At 38.8% G+C, this 19,069-nt stretch overlaps 4 protein-coding genes across 6 annotated transcripts in view; 2 read left to right on the forward strand and 2 right to left on the reverse strand.

The window, feature by feature from the left end:
* Window positions 1-1,415: 1,415 nt before the first annotated feature.
* LOC109197486 (serine/threonine-protein kinase pim-1) lies at window positions 1,416-5,259 on the forward strand. 2 transcript variants are annotated; one of them, XM_019352578.2, is made up of 9 exons: window positions 1,416-1,487; window positions 2,874-3,116; window positions 3,251-3,403; window positions 3,523-3,617; window positions 3,755-3,802; window positions 3,906-4,124; window positions 4,238-4,418; window positions 4,505-4,675; window positions 4,765-5,259. In XM_019352578.2, the coding sequence occupies exons 2-9, from the start codon at window positions 2,888-2,890 to the stop codon at window positions 4,854-4,856; spliced, it is 1,188 nt and encodes a 395-aa protein (XP_019208123.1). In that variant the 5' UTR covers window positions 1,416-1,487; window positions 2,874-2,887; the 3' UTR covers window positions 4,857-5,259. The 2 variants fall into 2 exon arrangements, with proteins under 2 accessions (XP_019208123.1, XP_019208122.1); XM_019352577.2 differs by lacking the exon at window positions 1,416-1,487 and adding an exon at window positions 2,202-2,450.
* The window catches only part of LOC106097784 (serine/threonine-protein kinase pim-1), a 459,832-nt gene continuing 445,810 nt past the window's right edge, over window positions 5,048-19,069 (forward strand). The window contains exon 1 of the mRNA XM_019352572.2: window positions 5,048-5,167. The gene's annotated coding sequence lies outside the window, so the exon portion shown is untranslated. The remainder of the gene's footprint in view (window positions 5,168-19,069) is intronic.
* Window positions 5,968-9,669, reverse strand: LOC100692889 (granzyme-like protein 1). Of its 2 annotated transcripts, none has more exons than XM_013271407.3 (5): window positions 8,575-9,669; window positions 8,292-8,436; window positions 7,312-7,459; window positions 6,843-7,103; window positions 5,968-6,650 (listed from the first exon to the last, which is right to left on the reverse strand). In XM_013271407.3, exons 1-5 carry the CDS (start codon window positions 8,618-8,620, stop codon window positions 6,456-6,458), a joined length of 795 nt encoding a protein of 264 aa, XP_013126861.1. In that variant the 5' UTR covers window positions 8,621-9,669; the 3' UTR covers window positions 5,968-6,455. The 2 variants fall into 2 exon arrangements, with proteins under 2 accessions (XP_013126861.1, XP_019208131.1); XM_019352586.2 differs by having other exon boundaries at window positions 6,522-6,650; window positions 6,932-7,103.
* On the reverse strand, window positions 9,809-12,935 carry LOC100534482 (UDP-glucuronosyltransferase). The gene is made up of 5 exons (XM_003445329.3): window positions 12,075-12,935; window positions 11,309-11,440; window positions 10,934-11,021; window positions 10,573-10,792; window positions 9,809-10,302 (listed from the first exon to the last, which is right to left on the reverse strand). Exons 1-5 carry the CDS (start codon window positions 12,933-12,935, stop codon window positions 10,020-10,022), a joined length of 1,584 nt encoding a protein of 527 aa, XP_003445377.1. The 3' UTR covers window positions 9,809-10,019.

The following is a 19,069-nucleotide window of genomic DNA, read 5'->3' on the forward strand; positions in this document are numbered from 1 at the left end:
GACAGATGTTGCAGATTTAAAAATATGCTCTTTAACTAGCTTACTACTTTTATTAGACCACCACAAAGTGTAAGGTTTGTGTTTCTATAAACTGGTTAATCCACCAGTATTTGGGAACTCTTTAATCAAACTGATATTTTCAATTCTAAAATATATTTACTGTAGTTTTCCATTAGTTTCCTAATATAACTCAATGGATGTATTGGTAATGAACACCCGAGCAGTAGCTCTTTGCTCCACCAGAGGAGGCCACTCCACAGTTTGTGGCCCATTGGTATAAGTTTAAAAATTGGTGACTTTGGCAACATCTAGTGGTAGTATAAACTAACACATAGTAAAAAGCACACATTCGTTAGGATCCTTTTGTTGTTTTCACTTTCACATTCCACACATGAAACTGTCAGACCTGATTAAACACCTTTGATTTGTGCCTAAAGTGCTACTCTTTTTCCCAGAACTGCATCAACCCAAATACCCTGCCTGTTCAAATGAATGTGTATCTTCTAGTCTTCTTAGAACACATTTGTTTTGTTCTTGGTACGCACCCGTATCACATTATTATAATTATTTTGCTAAATGGAAGTATCTTTAAAATATGTCAATTAAATTGTCTAAGGAATGGGATTAAGGGGTTCTTTTTCAGGTCTTCTATGCAGATGACTGGTTTCACAGGGGGAAAACTATTAGACCTCAAATGTTTGCATCATGATTGAGAAACCACGAATACAATGACTGTGAAGCATGGTGTGATCAAACCCCACACTTTTTTCTGAAAGTTTATCTAGAATAAGTCAAAGTCAACAAGTGTTGGCCAAGGTGCTGTACAATTAAGATAATCTAAAGAAATAAAAACATAGGAAGTAGTACTGTCAGCATTAATCTAGTTAAAATGACGTTAACGCCATAACCGCATTAACGCGCAAATCTCCATTAGCGAGTTAATGCGGATCGCCCCATGCGTGGGGCTGCACGGCGCTAACGCGTTAACGAGCTAACCGCGTTAACGAGCTAACTGTGTTAACGCGTTGACGCTGTGCAGCCCCACACACGGGGCGATCCGCGCTAACTCGCTAACCGAGATTTGTCGCGTTAATGCAGTGTCAGTTTAACGAGATTAATGCTTATAGCACTAATAGGAAGACATAGAGCTGGGCGATATAAGATTTTTTCATATCACGATATGTTTTTTTCATTTCAGGCGATAACGATATATATCACGATATAAGCCAAATAACTATATTTGTAAGATTTAAATGTGCCGTTGCTCACAAGTAAAATGTGAAATAATTAGCAGCTTGTTTTAATTAAAATATTTATTTCCCATAATAAGTTCAACAGGGCAGATGTACTTAAGGAACATGAATGGGCTTTCCCGAGGTTTCTTCCCGTCAATCTGGCCCCCCCAGGGGAGTTTTTCCTCGTCTTCATCGAGAGCTTGGGCTGGGTCAGGAGCTCCATCAAAACTGTCTTTAGTTGATTATTTTAAGGTAATCATATTCTTTAAAGTAATCAAATAAAAAACAGTAAAAATCTGAAGACTTGAAGTAAACTTTCATTAAAATAAAACTTGTTTAATTCATCTTTGCTGAGGATACTGTGTTATTACTATTTCAAGGATTGTATTTTACCCACGATGCATTTTGACAAGTAAGAAAATTAAAGGGTTGTCCGACACTGACTCCGAGTGGGAGGAGACTCACTAGGGCCTTACGAGAAGGCCCTGCTGGTTCCGATGATTTGCCCCACAGAAGATTTTCCACTAGGACAGTCTCGGGATGACACCCTACGCTCAGCCTTTGACAAAGTGATAGAAATTGATGATCACTTCCTTCCTACCCGCGCTTTGTGCTATGGAATGATACTAACAGAAAAAAATACAGTTAACACTGACTTAATAGAAAAGTATTATATTTTATCTCAGATTTGATCATCAGTACACACACACTGTTTTTATCCCTTTAACTTTCTTTGGTTAATCAGTTGATATAATAAGAAAGTTAAATATACAATAATAAATACTTTAAATCATATGACAATGTAGCTGTCACTGTGTTTATTAGTGTTTGGTAAACTAGAAGTCTTCATAGTAGCATCCACAATTCAAGTCTTTATACAAATAATGAAAGAAAGTTTAATGTGAAATTACTGAAATATATGAAATATTATGGCTTTGTCTGCCAGAGTGTTTTTCTTTAAACTAATTGGAACACTTTTACTGGCAGTCAGTGATGTCGCTGAAAGGCAAGGTTCTAATGTTGTGTTGCCATAGTCTCCGAAGTTTGCTTTTAAAGCTCACTCACAGTTAGAAAAGTCAAGCATCCAGACATTTGAAGGACTATTTGCACATTAAGGTGACATTTTCTATTTTAAAAGTTCTCAAAACATTAAGATGAAAAAGGAAACAAGAAAAGTTACGACTGAGGCAGATAAGAAAGATCCAGGAGATCAAAGTAAGTAAAAAAACGGAAAATCTAGCTCAAATCCCCCAAATAACAGAATCTACATTTCTAAAAATGTTGACACTCTGTGTATAAAATGATTCATTTTTAGAGGATTTAAATCCTATGTTTGATTGAAACTAGCGTAAATGCAACATGTCTAATCAAAGAAAGGTTACTGGGGCACTTTGTCTTTTGGTAAAATAATGTGACAAGTTTATTCTTGGACTGAGCAGTGAAAACAGAGCAACAAGTGTCATCAGTATCTAAGACTTAGTAGACCTAGTATGGACTCGTGTTGGTCTGTATTTTATCAAAAGCATAAACTTGTTATTATATTTTAAGCAATACTAATTTAAAATTCAATGGCATCAAAATGCTTCCAGTCCTGACGTCGAACGCTCTTTTTCACTAATGTGTTGTTGTTGTTTATAGATTGTAAGACCAGAATGACAAAAAGAAAGGCCAGTCCTGAAAAAAAGACCCCCATAAAAAGAAGGAGGGTCAGTGAGCAGGCTGGTCCTTCCACCAGCTCAGATACTCATGTGGTCAAAGGAGTCAAGCGCAAGGTCCAACAAGATGAAGCGGGGACAACCAATACAGCAAAAAAGTGTAAACTTCTTGACCATATGAGCGGTGACAAGGGGCAAGCATCTTCCTGGTTGGACACTGGTAAAGGTAGGCTAATTAGTTGAGTGAGGGGTAGATTAAGTGTACAGCTGGTTGCTGGGTTTAAGATATTAGTGTTTGGGTGATATTTGTGTCTATTATCTAATAAGCTGATGTGCTTTTGGTGTTTTCCACATCTGCAGACTGCAGCATAGACATTTCAGAGAGCTGCAGTAAAAACCAAAACGCTGGCAAAAGGAAAGCTGCGGGAGACAGGAGGGACCCACCTAAGAAGAAGAACGTGGACCAGGACGAAACCAAAAATGTTGCCAAAAAGTCAGTGGCCGAACAGAAACGTAAGTAGCAAGCAGCTTGGCTTTTATATTTAGGTGAAGAGCAAAATGAACATTTAGGGTAGAGCAGAGAGTAATTTGTGTGACAGCTGTAGTAAAACCCAATTTGTTTGTCTGTTTAGGTGACTTCCAAGCGAGATACGTGGAGGAGCACCGGCTTGGAGAAGGAGGCTGCGGAGCAGTGTTTGCTGGCTACCGCATAAAAGATCATTTTCCAGTAAGTGTTCAGATGGTGGTAGTAAGACAGGCAGTAACGCAGATAAGGGATAATATCGTAAGCTGAGACGTGTGCTGTTTTACACCTTTAATTATGTCATACTGAGGAAATGCTGATCAATGCCCTGTGTCTTTTAGGTGGCCATCAAACACATCCCAAAGGGGAAAGTGTACTGCAAAGTGACGGTAAATGTGCAACACTTGAATTGTTTTTACATTAGTGGATTGCATGCAGCGTTCACCTGTGGAACGTCTGTTCCTCATCATCCACTTTATCGAAATATTTCAGGATGAAAACGGGAAGCATCTGTCAGTGGAAGTTGCCATCATGCTGAAGCTTGCAGCTGAAGCAGATGGATCAGTGGGAACATCAGCCCCAGTGTCTCTGCTGGAGTGGTTTGACTTTGGCAGAGAGCTGATCCTGGTGATGGAGAGACCCGTCCCCGCTGTGGACCTGGATAAATACATAGAAGAAAATGGAGGATTTTTACCAGAGGCCAAGGCCAAGGCAAGTTGACTTGCCTTAGAAGAGCCTTAGACTGTACATCATTCAATCAAAGCACAGAGTATTAGAGAAACATTAACCCATTGATTGATTATTGTCTTTTTCATCGTTTCCAGGTCATTCTGAAGCAGCTGGTTGATGCTGCGAAGCACCTGGAGGATAAACACATCTTTCACCGGGACATCAAGAGTGAGAACATTCTAATTGAGACCGGCTCAGATGTACCGCGTGTTCGTATCATCGACTTTGGACTGAGCTGCTTTGTTAAGGAGCGGTCGCTGTACCGCGTCTTCTATGGTAACATATTCTGCTCTTGCTCTTCACAGATGTAACAATTTTCACCTTTTGTTTTAGAAGAAATTGCAATTGTGTCTGTTTATTAGGTACAGACATTTACTCCCCTCCCGAGTGGTACAGGCGCAGTTGCTACAGGTGTGGACCCACCACGGTATGGCAAATGGGAGTGGTTCTGTACGAAGCGCTTCATGTGGGGGACTTTAACACCACGAGCTTCCTCAAAAAGCGCCTGAAATTCAAAAGCCGTCTGTCTAAACGTAAGAAAACGTCACACTTCAAGATTGACTGATGGCTTGGACCACTGGAACGATCATCTTCATGTTTTTTCTCTTTCCTTTCTTTCCAGGCTGCCGGGATTTCTTGGACGCGTGTTTAACCAGAGTCCCAGAGATGCGGCCGACGCTGGAGGACCTCCAGCATCACGCTTGGCTGAGATAAACCCATCACACACACACACAAACACACGCAATTCAGACGTTATCATGTATGTGTGATATATGAGGTAACTTTCTTGTTTTCTGTTCGACAGGAAATAATTTTTTTAATTGCCCTATTTTAAACTTTGGTGTTTTGGAATTCCTGTAACCCCCCCCAGCCATCCCAGGAAAGGGGATCTCTCTTTGAATGGGCTTTCCCGAGGTTTCTTCCCGTCAATCTGGCCCCCCCAGGGGAGTTTTTCCTCGTCTTCATAGAGAGCTTGGGCTGGGTCAGGAGCTCCATCAAAACTGTCTTTAGTTGATTATTTTAAGGTAATCATATTCTTTAAAGTAATCAAATAAAAAACAGTAAAAATCTGAAGACTTGAAGTAAACTTTCATTAAAATAAAACTTGTTTAATTCATCTTTGCTGAGGATACTGTGTTATTACTATTTCAAGGATTGTATTTTACCCACGATGCATTTTGACAAGTAAGAAAATTAAAAGGTAAATCAGGTTCAGGTATATACAAAGAAAGTCACACTGCCACTGCTCTGAAGACTTGCATCTGTTGCCCTAACCCCCAACCAGTCTTGACAGATTTCCTGGTTCTAGCAGAGGTTGCAGCAGTTGGGTGGGATTTAATAAACTTTTGGGGCAGTATGTGGGGTTCCGATCACGATATTTAGCAGTGTGTAATGTCTGCGTGGCGCTCAGCGGTGATGCGGGGTTGTCCGACACTGACTCCGAGTGGGAGGAGACTCACTAGGGCCTTACGAGAAGGCCCTGCCGGTTCCGATGATTTGCCCCACAGAAGATTTTCCACTGGGACAGTCTCGGGATGACACCGTACGCTCAGCCTTTGACAAAGTGATAGAAATTGATGATCACTTCCTTCCTACCCGCGCTTTGTGCTATTGAATGATACTAACAGAAGAAAATACAGTTAACACTGACTTAATAAAAAAGTATTATATTTTATCTCAGATTTGATCATCAGTACACATACACACTGTTTTTATCCCTTTAACTTTTTTTGGTTAATCAGTTGATATAATAAGAAAGTTAAATATACAATAATAAATACTTGAAATCATATGACACTTTGTCTTTTGGTAAAATAATGTGACATGATAAAAATTAAGAAAAAGAATCATAAAATTAGAAGATTTGAGTAAAAAATAAGATAAATAAAAGTAGTACAAACTCATTCTGATTTAAAAGCCAAGAAATAAAAGTGGGTTTTTAGACAGGTTTTAAAAGTGTCCAGGGGAGGTCCTGACGTGAAGAGGCAGTTTGTTCCACAATTTAGGAGCAGTCACAGCAAAGGGCCGATCTCCTCTGTGCTTTAATCTGGACCTTGGGAAAGCTAAGAGCATTTGATCCGCAGACCTCAGTGATCTTGCAGACCTCCTGCAAGATGACTAAGGTTCATCAAAAGTTCATCAAAAGTTGAACATGAAATCTGACAAGGGAACTGAGGACATTTCAGAGAACAAAGAGGCATGACCTGACATTTGTATTTTTATTATACACATTTTGAATTTAATCAGTTTTTTTTTTTTTGACATGCTAACATACACGTGCTACAAAACATATGCTTTACTTCATCATATTGTTTAACCAGTAAATGACTGTGTAGTGACTCTTGCAACAAACCTCTCTTCTTTCATTTTCTCTTTCATCCATGCAATAAAAAAATTAACTTTAGTGAAGACGTGCGGATATTTTGGATTATTGCAGTTGTCTTTCATGATAAATGCTGTTACACCTTGAGGCCTTTTATTGCAGATAAGTGGTCCACCAGAATCACCCTACAAAAAATAAAAGACAGACCGATAAATAGAGAGATAAAGAAATAAGTAAGCAACACAGAGACTTGACTAAGTCACCTGTGTAAAAACAAATACTTTCTTTTAAATTTCTATTAGTAGAAGTATTCATGCAATTTAATGTATGAAGTTTCTGATTGCTCAGTCTTCCGTCTGCGTTAAGTATTTGATTACCTCACAAACCCCTCCGCCCTTTTTGGTGAACTTGGTGCATATCATGTGATGAAAATTAAAAGTTGATCCCCAGATTTTTTCCCACTCACTGCTGAATTGCGTCTTCTCCGTAGCTTCCTTTAGAACATTTGAGGGACGTAAATCATTTCCAGTTCGACCCCAACCAACCACATGACATTTAACGTTGGCAGGCGTTTTCCCATTTTTCTTGGGTAGTTTGATGGTCTTCACAAATTTATTCAGTGTGGCATTTTTTTCTAACTGTGAAAGAGAGCAAAAGTGTTATTGGAAGATTAGTCGTTTCTGCATTTTCGGTTCAAATTAACCCACGTCTTCACTAATTATTAGGCAAATGTGTGACATCCAATAATGCAGAGTTAATTGTAAATAAGTCATAAAAATGATCAAATCATATCAACCTTCTTGATAGAGAAACTTTATTTTGATATAAAATTTGATACTCTTTTACCTTCAGTAACATAATGTCATAATCGTATTTTCCACTGAATTTCGGGTGTGGGTAGTATTTCGCCACTTTGATACGTTGCTGACTTTTCTCTTTCTTGCTAATGTCATGTGCTCCAAGGACCACTGTTGAAGGACCTCTGTTCTCAAATCTGACAAACAAGGGAAAAAATGCTGTTAAAAATATCCAGTTGCACTGATTTAACACAGAGGTGAATATGCAAAAAATTTTAACTGTGAGTGACCAAAATAGACAGGCTGAGAAATACGTCCATAATAAGCTGTTTGCATAGACAGCTCAGGTTGAGGGCTTTGGAGACAAAGTTAGGGATAGTGGACATAATGGACAATGGATATTAAATACAGATTTTTAGGCAGGATGAAAAGAAGAATGCAGTGAACGAGGACATGCAGAGGGTTGGTGTGACAGAGGAGGATGCTATGGACAGGATGAGTTGGAGGCAGATGACCCCTAAATGAGCAGTCATGAAACAATCATAACTGCAAAATTTGCTCAGCTATGTTATCGTATGCACATATGGAGAACAGGTGACAAACACAGGTTCTTGTTATGCTGTGGATATTTTGTCAGCATTGTTTGTGACCATCTGTCTTCTTAGAGGAAAAGCTGACAACTCTCTACAAAGTTGTGCTGAGAGCTCATTTCTAATAGGAATCACATGCTGTGACCTTCACATTCTTATATATCTCAACCCAAATGAGGACCCCTGACGTGTGTTAACGCATTATCAAAATGCCAAATTGGTCAACTGCATTTTTTAACAAAAATACAAAATCTAGAGTCTACAAAAACACTTGGTTTTCCTTTAATTTGTTTGTCACTTCATGATATAATATCAGTTTAACATAATTTGGAAGTTTGATGTTTTTACACAACTGATTACTGAATGCAAATAGAACAGTGATTCAGTAGAAAATAAATAATTAACCTTTAAATTTTTATGTAACTTTTTTCCTATTCACTTGCAGTGTGCTGCCGTTAGAACAAAGTCCTCCCGGATTAACATCCCACCACATGAATGGTGTTCTTGATACTGGAGTGATGCCATGTAAGGTCTGGAATGGGGCTTTGCCTCTCTGCCACCAATTATACTGCTCTCAGCAGCCCCTCACATAAGAAAAGAATGTAGAATCAATACACTGATTAAATCAAAGTCATGCCCATTTTATAAATATGACCTTATAAATATATAAAGTAAAGGAATATGCTTTATTCACTTGTCTTTGAAAAATGACCTTATCTTACCTGTAAGGGAGACTTGTAGAAAGATGCATGTGATCCAGTAGATCATGATGCCACAGAAGCAAAAGCTGAAAAGTTTGGCTTGCAAAGCCCCTTAACTGTTTTTGCCGTCAGGCTTCCAACTGCCACAACGGAAACTTTGGTGTCAGGGTGTCAAAAACTTTGTTGCACATGCAGGACCTGATACAGCAAAAAGTACACCTTACTCAAAATGCAAGATTGTTTGTTTATCTTCCAAATTAAGATGAAATAATGCACTGCTTAAAATTACAGCATTTCCTTTTCTGTAAAATACCTGAATTTATGCAATACTTAAAATTAGTCGTTAAGTTATGTAAAAGAAAAACTTATGCTTACATTTCTAGTATAGTTTCTTTGTTTCCTGTCAAAAAACTGACTTGTTACAACCTTTATTCTAGTCTACCCACCTTTAAATACATGTAGGTAAATATAATCACATTGAAATTCCAGTTAATTACAGGGGAATTACTAAAATACTAGTTTCACTCACTAAACTACATCGCTCTGTGTTCATTCAGATTTGTCTGTACAAGTAAAAAATGAAGTCATACACCAGTTACACAGGTGGAAAAGCCATAAAGTTTTTCCAAGATAAACAGAAACTGAATAATTTGTCTTGTCAGTAGCACATGTCCCAACAAGCCTGAATGTCCTCATTAATATTGATATTTGTGTCATGATTAGTTTCCAAGGTGTACATTCTCTTCCTCGTTCACACATCTGAAAACTTCTTTGCAGGACTGTGCTGTAGAGCCAGCGTTGCATTTTTAACACATCTTTTGGCTCCTGAGTTATAATCAAAGAGATGGAGTCAGAGTGAAAACAGCGGGCGCTCTCATTATCATGGTTTAAAGATGAGGTAACTGTCACACTGGTTTGCACCTAACAGTGAGCGACACTCAGCGACCACTTGTGGCAACAGCCTCTTTGGTACATTCTTGAAAACTAAAGTATATGTTAGCCTTTCAAAGGTAAAAACTCCAGGTTTTATGGTTTCCTTTTTGAAATAATCTTACAAGATGTTGATATAGAGAGTAAAAAGGAAAAATAAAAGTTAGAAAGCAAGTCCCATAGCCAAATATTTGCTTGAATCACTAGTAAAATCATTGCTCCAACCATCTGACGACTGATAAATGGTCCCTCAGTCTTCAAAGTATTGTTTCATATACTACATTCTCAAATTTTCAGAAATATTACAATTAAATCCACACATAAGTTGTTTAAAAGCACCATTTATTTGCCTGGAAATATGTCATTCATCATCATAGTTCACTTCTTAAAGTCAGTAATAACACTTTGGCCAAGATTTCACATTACACACACAAAACACTCGTACAGTACATCCAGCTGAAAGTTCAGTGCAGTGTTTCAACCATTAGCTTTGTCATTGAATATGTAAAGACTAAAGAATGCAATGAGTATAAAAGCTATTCAGATTTTCTTTTTGCAGTTCCTTTCCTGCAACACTTGCGGAAACAAAATCGGCAGCATTTCACTGTCAGCCACACAACTGTTATGAGAATGACGGCAAAAAACGACAGCACATCCAAGCTATGGTACTGAAACCAGTTCAAATCATGAGCGCCCACTCTGAGATGTGAAGCTCCTTTGTGTCTCATGACAAACTCGGTCCAAAAAGCAGCTAAGTCCAAAGGCTCAGTGGGACGGTCTAGGTGTATCGCTGAAAGCTCCATCATCTTTGCTTTGTACCTGCGGACAGGTAATGTTTTGTTAAAGGTTGAATGTTTTCCAGTTATTGATTCACGAAGCATGTCCACATAGGTTTAAAGTTATTAACTTGCATTCCTTAACAGGAAAAGTAGTTTTAATGGTCGAAGGTTATGCTTGATTGATTTCCAGTGTGCCAGCTCAATGAAAAAAATTAAATTTAGTCATTTTTAGGCTTGTTTTTATGATGGGGGTCCAATAAATATGTTAATCATGGTATATTTTTAAAAATTTAATATCCAGTTTCCTCACCTTTTGTCATAGATAAGTTTCTTTAGCGCACCCAGTAGCTGTTCTGTTGTAATGTCGTATATACTGAGTTTCAGTGCAGCGCCGCGGGCCACCAAGCGATTCACGTTGTCTCCCTGGTCTCCAAAAAGTGGAAACATCAACATGGGCACACCATTACAGATACCTTCATAGATACCATGGGAGCCTCCATGAGTGATGAAGACTTTAGCCTTGGCATGGGCTAGGGAGCACAGACACAAACTCGGTTACAGGTTGAATTAACCATGAATCACATGTACATAATTTCATCTCAGTGTCTTAGCTTGTAAGGTGTGATATTACAGCAGCATGTTATAATTTATTTAGACTTTACTATGCATACCTAGGAGATCATTCTGAGGTAACCACTTCATAACTCTGACATTCTTGGGTATATCATCGGGTAGTGCACCAGTGTATCTCCACACGACCTGAAACACAAATAAAACCATCTCTGTTTATTGTGCAGAGTACATAAATAATAAATGGAGGGCTTGGTATGTTTAGAGCAAGGCAAGGCAGAGGACAAAGTCCTGCGCTTTAATCTGATTAGACCTTTGGCCTCATTGCACGGTGTGAAAATCTCTGGGTACTGTGTAAATGTTTGTGCGGCTCGTGCAGCTGAATCCTGTGTACTAACCAGCGATTTATAAACAGAAGTATAACAAAAGTGAATCAATTGCATTGATGTACAGTGAGCTAATCAGGTTATCATTACCCTCTGAGGTATTTTTCGAAAAGCGTCTAAGAAGTGCTTTGCTTTCTCTTCAGGCATGGTGGACACCACTGAACCCATGCTAAACACAATGAAGCCGTCATCTCCTGAGCCATTCACAAACTCTTCCAAGTCCTGCAGAGAGGGGAGAAAAAAACACACAAAAAATCTGTAGGATATATGAAAATGTTAAAAATCTAAAACAAAGACATTTTTTCTACAGCTGTTATGCATTATTTTAAAATATACTAAAAAGAATTCATTTGATTACCAGTTCGTGTATTACAGCCTCTGTATGTGTATAAACAAACCTTTTTCGTTTGTACAGCTTTTGATCTCTGTTGACATAACACTGCCTCTCACTTCTCTTCCTAGACTATTCTGGCCACCGTTTGGGAATCTGCATTTATTTTCTAACGTTTCTTTGTTTTCCCGAAGAGCAGAAAAACCAGTTCTCCCTAAGTATCATAACTCATTTCTTGGTAAAACTCAAAAAACAGTCAAAAATTATTTGCATCTCTATTTTGGAAACTGACAGATCTGTTGTTTCCCCAGAACCCTTTAGCAAGCATTAATACGAATGATCGCTTCACTAAGCAGTTCATGTTAGTTGTTGTTAGAAAAGTTTCTGACCTCCTCTTCCATATAAAACTAATGACTGCTGATTCTCTGCTTTTCAGTAAGCTCTGAGTATATGTGATTTGGCTTGATTAAATCCAGACGTGACATGTGCTTGTTTACACTTGTGTTCATATATTGACATACTCACCGCTGGCAGGGGAGCCCTCTTTGCACAGTTGATCCCTCCAATTAACACCATGTTTGGCATGAGGGGTCTGGGCCATTCAAAGGTAAAGTCATATCTGAGAAGCCAGATAGCCCCGTGGCTGACAAGTTCTTGATAAGTTGAAATCTCTCCTATATACCTGCTGACTAGATCATCAAAGTGAGGATAGAGTATTGTGCAAACGTAGGACTGCACACCATACATTACAAAGTTTTTCACTCTCTCTGGGAAAGTCATCGAGTCTGTATTTCCAGAGAAAAACACTGGAATATAGGAAGGAGGAGAAGGACACTTGTTAGCCTTCATATCCAGCTCGCATGGAAGCCCACGAAGGAAATAAACAGCTGGAATGGAAAACATATGAGCCAGGACAGACCCGCAAGGAAGGAAGGGGTCTGTAAGCACAAGATCAAAACCCTGCTCCCTCAGTCGATTCATCAAAGGCTTATTGTCCAGCAAACTCTCACAACCTTTCACCTGGAGTGACGTAAAGTTGACCAGTCGCCTCAAATTCACCATCAAATCTGCAAATTCTGGGGGTTTGAGGAACACGTCATCCTGAAAGGTGTTGAAATTTCCATCCAGTTCAGCTTTGGTGTAAGGCACTTTATAAATCTCTGTCCTGAAGCTCTCTGAGCTTTGGATCAACAGGCTGCTTTCTGGCACCAGCACTACAACTTCATGGCCCCTGCGGCTGAGTTCCTTCACCAATATCTTCATGCTGAGCCAGTGGCTTCCATCCACAGGCATAACCAGCACCTTTCCCCCTTGAACCGGCCCCATGCTGAAGCAGCATAGCATGGCCAGCAGCCCCAGAGTAGGAAACCACACCCCGTTGCTCATTGCCTCTTCTCCGTACTGCAAGCTGGTTTGGTGTGAGACGTAGTGGAGCCCGTTGTTAAGAAGAGGCTTTATGTATGTGGGCAAGTGGAGGGTGTGTGTGTGTGCTTAAATTCTGCAGGAAGTTCAGGCTGCATTTGGGCTTGGCCTATTACACAACAGGAAGACAGGCGGAGAAGGGATTCCTATGGGAGGGAAGTGGGGGAAGTCTAGCATGTACAGTTCCATCTCCCGTTAATCATTCTTCTGTGTCCTGTGAAATCCGCTTACACTCAACACATTTATCATGCTAACCTCTATGACAGGTGCTTTTAACAGCAAATATAATCTTATCCACCACCAAACTCTAGTAAGACCAGAAAGTCACGTACACACTGCATGTACTGCCTACCAGTTTGAGTGGAGTCATCTTTATTTACTTTGGATGTTCCTTTTCCCCTCCCCCTGAAAAAAAAAGGCACATGTGGGCTAAAGGGAGTTCTTTTTCTCTCTCTCCTCCAGACACGCAAACCTTGAGCCATTGTAATGAGATGGCGTGCGAAGCCAAGTGTAATAGGACACCAACACCCTTCTTCTTTGAGGGTGGTTGATATTATCAAAGAAACAACATTTGTAAGGAATTTTACCTTTGGTTACAACTTGCTTTATCTCAAGAGGCTGATTTGAATAACCGTAGTGCTAAAAATTTAATAGAGTGGTAAGATTTATAGAGAACAAGAGTGAAATATCTGGAATAAAGTCACAGCAACAAATTCCCATGTCCTGGAAATCGCTGTGGCTTGCTGTGTCTGCAGTTTTCACAAGGAAATTATGAATTGATTCAGGGTAACACACATACTGTTAAGAGATTTTTACATTTACTTACTTTGATAAGTTTTATTTTGCTTAGTTATAATTTCTTGTGAGAACATGATGTGCCTGCTACCTACAGATTAAGGAACAGAAGCATGCGTGAGGAAGTTACAAAGTAACACACTCTCAGGCAGAGACAGTTCCAACCTGAAGCTGATATGACAAAAGATACTAGTTCCTCTTGTCTTATGGATAACAGCCACTCATGCGATAACCATATCTAGAGATGTTTTTCTATTAAGTATGCTCCACCTAGAGATGCTGTGTAATCTATTCTCTGCTATAAAATAAAGAACGGACTGAGGCTCTGCGTGACTTGCCTGTGTCTTGCCACGCAGTAAGCCTTGCCCATGTACATGCCATAAATTGAGTTTGTGTTTCTTGCTTCTCTAAGGTTTTTTCCTTTGACACATACTTTTATAACTTTCAGTGCAGTCCTTTTGTTATTACATAAAAAAGAAGGGGTTAAAGGGAAAGGAAGGAGGTCTTAGCGGGTTGGAGGGGTTCCCTACTGGCCACATTGTTGACCATCTTTAAATAAATAATTTCTTTAGTAGAAACCAGTTCCAATCCAGAATGTAGGCACTCTGTTTGGAGAACTTTTAAGTGGCAGTCATTTAGTCTGAAGGCTTTTTTAAAATGATTATTGTTTGTTCAATCATAAATGACTGAAAACTACTTCTGCGTATTTTTGTTTTCTTGTTAGGGGTTTAAACACAAAATTTCCAGTGGGTACTGACACGACATGTGGCTGCACTACGTGACAAAATCATGTATTTGTGTTTGACTGATAAAAATACAAGACTATGTTTAGTATTCATTTCATAGCATGCTTTAAGTTCAAATCTGTTAAATCCAGTGATATCCTTGCTCGTGATATAACTGCAGTTCAATTTGCTGCCTTTTTTGTATTGTATCTCAATTTAGTTGTTAGTTACAAGAGGTGCAGGTTCCCATGATTATCCATCTATAATAAGACATCAATCCATGAAGGACAAATAATTGTGGTTGTGTTCCTTGTGGTCCATAAAGGCTGGTTTACTTTATTCCTGAGTGAACAAGAAAAACTGAACAAGCCTTTGTTCCTGACTGTTTGCATGCATGCATGTCTCTGTTTAACAAAAAGGATATTGTAAAAAAAACGACTTCACTCTAGCCTCTACATATTTGTTCTGCTGAGCTAGCGTTTTAGTCACTCTAAATTAATCCATGAAATTCCACTGTTGAACATTAATGGGTTAAATGTCAAACTCTAGCAGTCAGTAGGAGTTGCAAGTCATGGTGGCAAAGCATATACTGACGATCAATAAGAGCAAAGGTCCTTATTTGCTTTGTGTGCTTTCTATGCTCTTTAAATAACAGAAAACTATCTACATAATGAGAGCCTGCCCTTTATTCCAGTTTACCTATAACCTACAAGTGAGAGTGGTGGCACGTAAACCCACACATACTAGAACAATTATGTGGAATTTTACCTTTGTGTAAACATCGCTTTATCTTAAAAAATAATTTGTCCTGTGGTTTGATGTCTTATCATTTCTACTATGTAAACAAGCAGCAGTAGAATCTAATCAGGATTGTAGATTGAGCAAAAACAACTATCTATCTATCTATCTATCTATCTATCTATCTATCTATCTATCTATCTATCTATCTATCTATCTATCTATCTATCTATCTATCTATCTATCTATCTATCTATCTATCCATCCATCCATCCATCCATCCATCCATCCATCCATCCATCCATCCACTGACAGTCAAAACACTTTAGACATTTTCTCTACACAACAGCTAACTTAACAGTGGGAACTTTTAATTTACACTACAGTGAACAAGCCTTATTGTCCTAAAGTATGAATAATGATGTCACTGACCTTTCACATGAATTGCATTTCAACTCTTTTGCAATAGGACATGCTGAAACAATTACAAGTTAGCAGCTACTGAACTGAAGTGTAAAATTACTGTGCCAGAAAAAAAAGCAACAAAAAACAAAAAACAACTCTCATCATTGGCAGACAAATCTTCAGTTGTTCATAAAATGAAATTTTTGTGGCATTATCTGTTATCTATACGGAAACTTAGACAGCAGGCTTTTCATTCCATAGTCCTATGTGGCTCTTAAGAAAAAAAGTATGTTTTAGCCTTCAGACAATATGTAGAAACCAGGCAGTTGCAAGAATACAGACACTTGAAGAGCAGATATTTATACTTGTAAAGGACTCTTGAGGTGTGACTACTCTCCTCACCTTGCTTGAACTTGAATGACTATTAATTACCAGGCCTATTGTAACTGGAACTAGAATATTTTTGTAAACTGTTGGGCAGTCTGCCACTGTGGTCTCACATATTTTCTCTTATCCAAAGAGTTTTCGTTTTCTGAAAACAGGGGGAGGATTTGTCACCCTGATACAGAACACTGGCCCTTTGACACTGGGAATAGACTGACAGAGACATTTTCACAAAAGAACCAAAGTTGGAAAGATTCACTTTCTCACTAGTAGCAAAAAAATAGGACATTGTCTGTGCCAGATGTATTTTCACTAGTGGAAATACTTTTTATGTGAGGATAGAACCTGCATAGAGCATCCAGGATGCAAGACACATGACATCCATTTCCTCGCATGTGTGGATTTACTGAGCAGTAACCTGAGTACTTTTATATAATTGGATATACAATGGCTGTGTAATAAGGAGCCGGCAGGGTAAAGTCTGTTTAATGTGTGAAAGGGTATTGTTGGTTTTGAAAATCTAAAAAGGCTAGATGCTATTGCGACAAGAAAGCCTCGGCACGCAACACATTGTCCGTGCTCACAGATAAACAATCATAAAACAATAAACAATCGTGACAGTGGAATAAAACATCGTACAGACGAGACTATGTTATAGTTCCTGACCTTGACCACATTATGACATGTAGCATTTTAGCAAATAAGACACATGCATAACAAACAACAAACAAACAGAAAAAAACAAAAAGGCTGTGCTGATATCATGATGACTGACAAAATTGTGAAGTTGATTCTGCTGTTCACCTAGATGTCATGGTGCCAGAGCATTGAAACACCCTCCAAGTAGAGGTTTTCTCTTGGTTTGCTGCCTCTTTACCAAAGCAGCATCCTCTGATTAGGACAACGACACATTGTGGAAGAGAGCCAGAGATTAATAATAACTAATGATCAAATGCAGAGTGGTGTATAAACACAGTCAATGAAAAAATGTGAGTGAAGAAGAAAGACTCAGCCTAGACCTATTGCAGCATTACTAAGGGAGGATTTAGGGTCACCAGCCCTGACTATAAACTTAAAAAGGAGCGTTTTAAGCCTGGTCTCAAACGTAGAGAGGGCGTCTGTCTCCTGAGTCCTAACTGGGAGTCGGTTCCTCAGAAGAGGAGCCTGGAAGCTGAAAGCTCTGCCTCCCATTCTACTTTTAAATAGCATGAATCAAACGGAAATGTTCATTTAACAGGTGAATGCTACTAATATAAACAGGTGTCTGTTCAAAATGATTCCCTCACTAACCTCAGAATTTAAAGTATAAGCTTGCCCTTTAGTTTTTAACATTGACTCAAACATATTGACCTACTTTACACCCAGGTTGATTAGACAGTGTGGTTGCAACATTGTCACTGAGTTAATGACTTAATTAGTTACAAATTCTTATGAGGGAACTTTTAGAAGTCTTAGAGTCCCGATGGCTGAAATCCAGGTATTATGAAAGGTTGCAGGAAAACTGATATACGAGTTCAATGTTTAGGAGAGCGACATTTGATCCACTTTGTGGCAGTTCAACCTGCACGTGCGCAGCGAGCACACCATGAAAAGTATTTGTGGACATGCAGGTAAAGATTGAGGGGGCACTGTTTTCCAGAGAAAAAGAGGATTGCCGGTATTGAAACATATCGAATAAAATGTTGGTTGCTCTAAAGTGCAATGTTTGATATAGGAACAGTATTAAATGAGTGCAGTCACTGTTAGTTCACTCTTAATGTTTTCCTTTGGTTTATCTCTTTGAGTTTCTCCCTTCAATGAGAGCCAGTAAAAGGATGCATTGATGAAGAGGTCACTTAACTCTATGAATTAATTATTTGTAATACACTTGACACCGGGTATTCAGTGTACAATTTAGAAGTACATGTTTCATTTTAATGAAAGAATTTTTTTGTGGACAAAAATCTAGCTCGTTTGTATACGGCTAAATAAGATTTGGCCTATAGCACGACTAAAACCCACCCATAGTGTGAGTGTGTATGCATGCATAAAGTCTGTTTGTGGGACAGAAAAGAAAGTAATATTAGGTGATACATTCACACTGATCTGATACTGCCTTGATGGCTTACTCAGCAACATATTGTGCTGATCTGCTCTTATTGGGTTTCATTCTTTCACCTTCATATTTGGACTTTAACTTCTCAAGCACAAGCCTTCTCTTGCAAAATAATTGTCACATATTCATGTTTACATAGAAATTTAAATAAATTCAAATATTCACTAGTTGAAATTAGAGGATACAAACTGATGCTTTCAAATTTGATGCTTACAAACTAATTTCACCTCTACTCTGCTGTTGCAGCCTTTTCTGTAAAGTGACATTTTTCGCTTTAACCACATGATGGCGCCAAAGTCAAAAGAATCGCTACACCAGTACTAGTCACGGTAGAAAATCTGCTTGCACAGCCACAGGGGCCCCAGCAGTGAGGACACTCCGCAGCTCTATTTAACAGTTGAAGGATTTTGCTCTGCGTTCTGGGTCCATTTGTGCTTTTACAGAAAGTCACTGTTAATCAATACAAAGTTATCATGAGCGATTACCTTTTTATTCTCTAATGAAAGATTTCTGCTCTGGTGGGAGTGCTCGCTTCTAGATGAGGGCCAACAAACGGTTAGACTGATAAGAAAATGATCTGAAATGCTGAAATGTGTAAGCTGTGGACTTTAAAATCAACAAATCGAAACACACCCAACGACCCTCTCCACTCCACCGCCATCTTTAAAACATCTTAACATCTTTTAGAAGAAGGTTGTTTCATCCCTCCAGTGGAGTTTTAGACATGTGCACATTCAGTGCCAAAGTGTAGTAAAGATGTTTTGGCATCATGTGGTGGCTCAACGCCTTAGTAAGAAACTTTTTGTTGTGTGTTTTCATTTATCACCCCTCTGTACTTGCACAGCGGTTGACCTTTTGTTGCCTGCACTTTGTGGTCAGGATTGCAGCATCAGCTGAGTTTCCAGAAGAATAACTGTCTCTGGTTGATGTGCTTTTAGCTGCACGATGCAAACAGC

This window comes from Oreochromis niloticus, linkage group LG16, assembly GCF_001858045.2.
Source record: "Oreochromis niloticus isolate F11D_XX linkage group LG16, O_niloticus_UMD_NMBU, whole genome shotgun sequence".
NCBI lineage: Eukaryota > Metazoa > Chordata > Actinopteri > Cichliformes > Cichlidae > Oreochromis > Oreochromis niloticus.

Coding starts and splice junctions, on each gene's coding strand:
- LOC100692889 (XM_013271407.3), bottom strand. CDS start 8,620: ATGATCTACTGGATCACATGCATCTTTCTACAAGTCTCCCTTACAG. Junction 8,437..8,574: donor TCTACAAGTCTCCCTTACAG/GTAAGATAAGGT, acceptor TTCTTATGTGAG/GGGCTGCTGAGAGCAGTATA. Junction 7,104..7,311: donor ATGACATTATGTTACTGAAG/GTAAAAGAGTAT, acceptor TCTCTTTCACAG/TTAGAAAAAAATGCCACACT.
- LOC109197486 (XM_019352577.2), top strand. CDS start 2,390: ATGAAAAAGGAAACAAGAAAAGTTACGACTGAGGCAGATAAGAAAGAT. Junction 2,451..2,873: donor GAAAGATCCAGGAGATCAAA/GTAAGTAAAAAA, acceptor TGTTGTTTATAG/ATTGTAAGACCAGAATGACA. Junction 4,676..4,764: donor CAAAAGCCGTCTGTCTAAAC/GTAAGAAAACGT, acceptor CTTTCTTTCCAG/GCTGCCGGGATTTCTTGGAC.
- LOC100534482 (XM_003445329.3), bottom strand. CDS start 12,935: ATGAGCAACGGGGTGTGGTTTCCTACTCTGGGGCTGCTGGCCATGCTA. Junction 10,793..10,933: donor ACCTCAGAATGATCTCCTAG/GTATGCATAGTA, acceptor TGTGCTCCCTAG/CCCATGCCAAGGCTAAAGTC. Junction 10,303..10,572: donor AAACTTATCTATGACAAAAG/GTGAGGAAACTG, acceptor ACCTGTCCGCAG/GTACAAAGCAAAGATGATGG.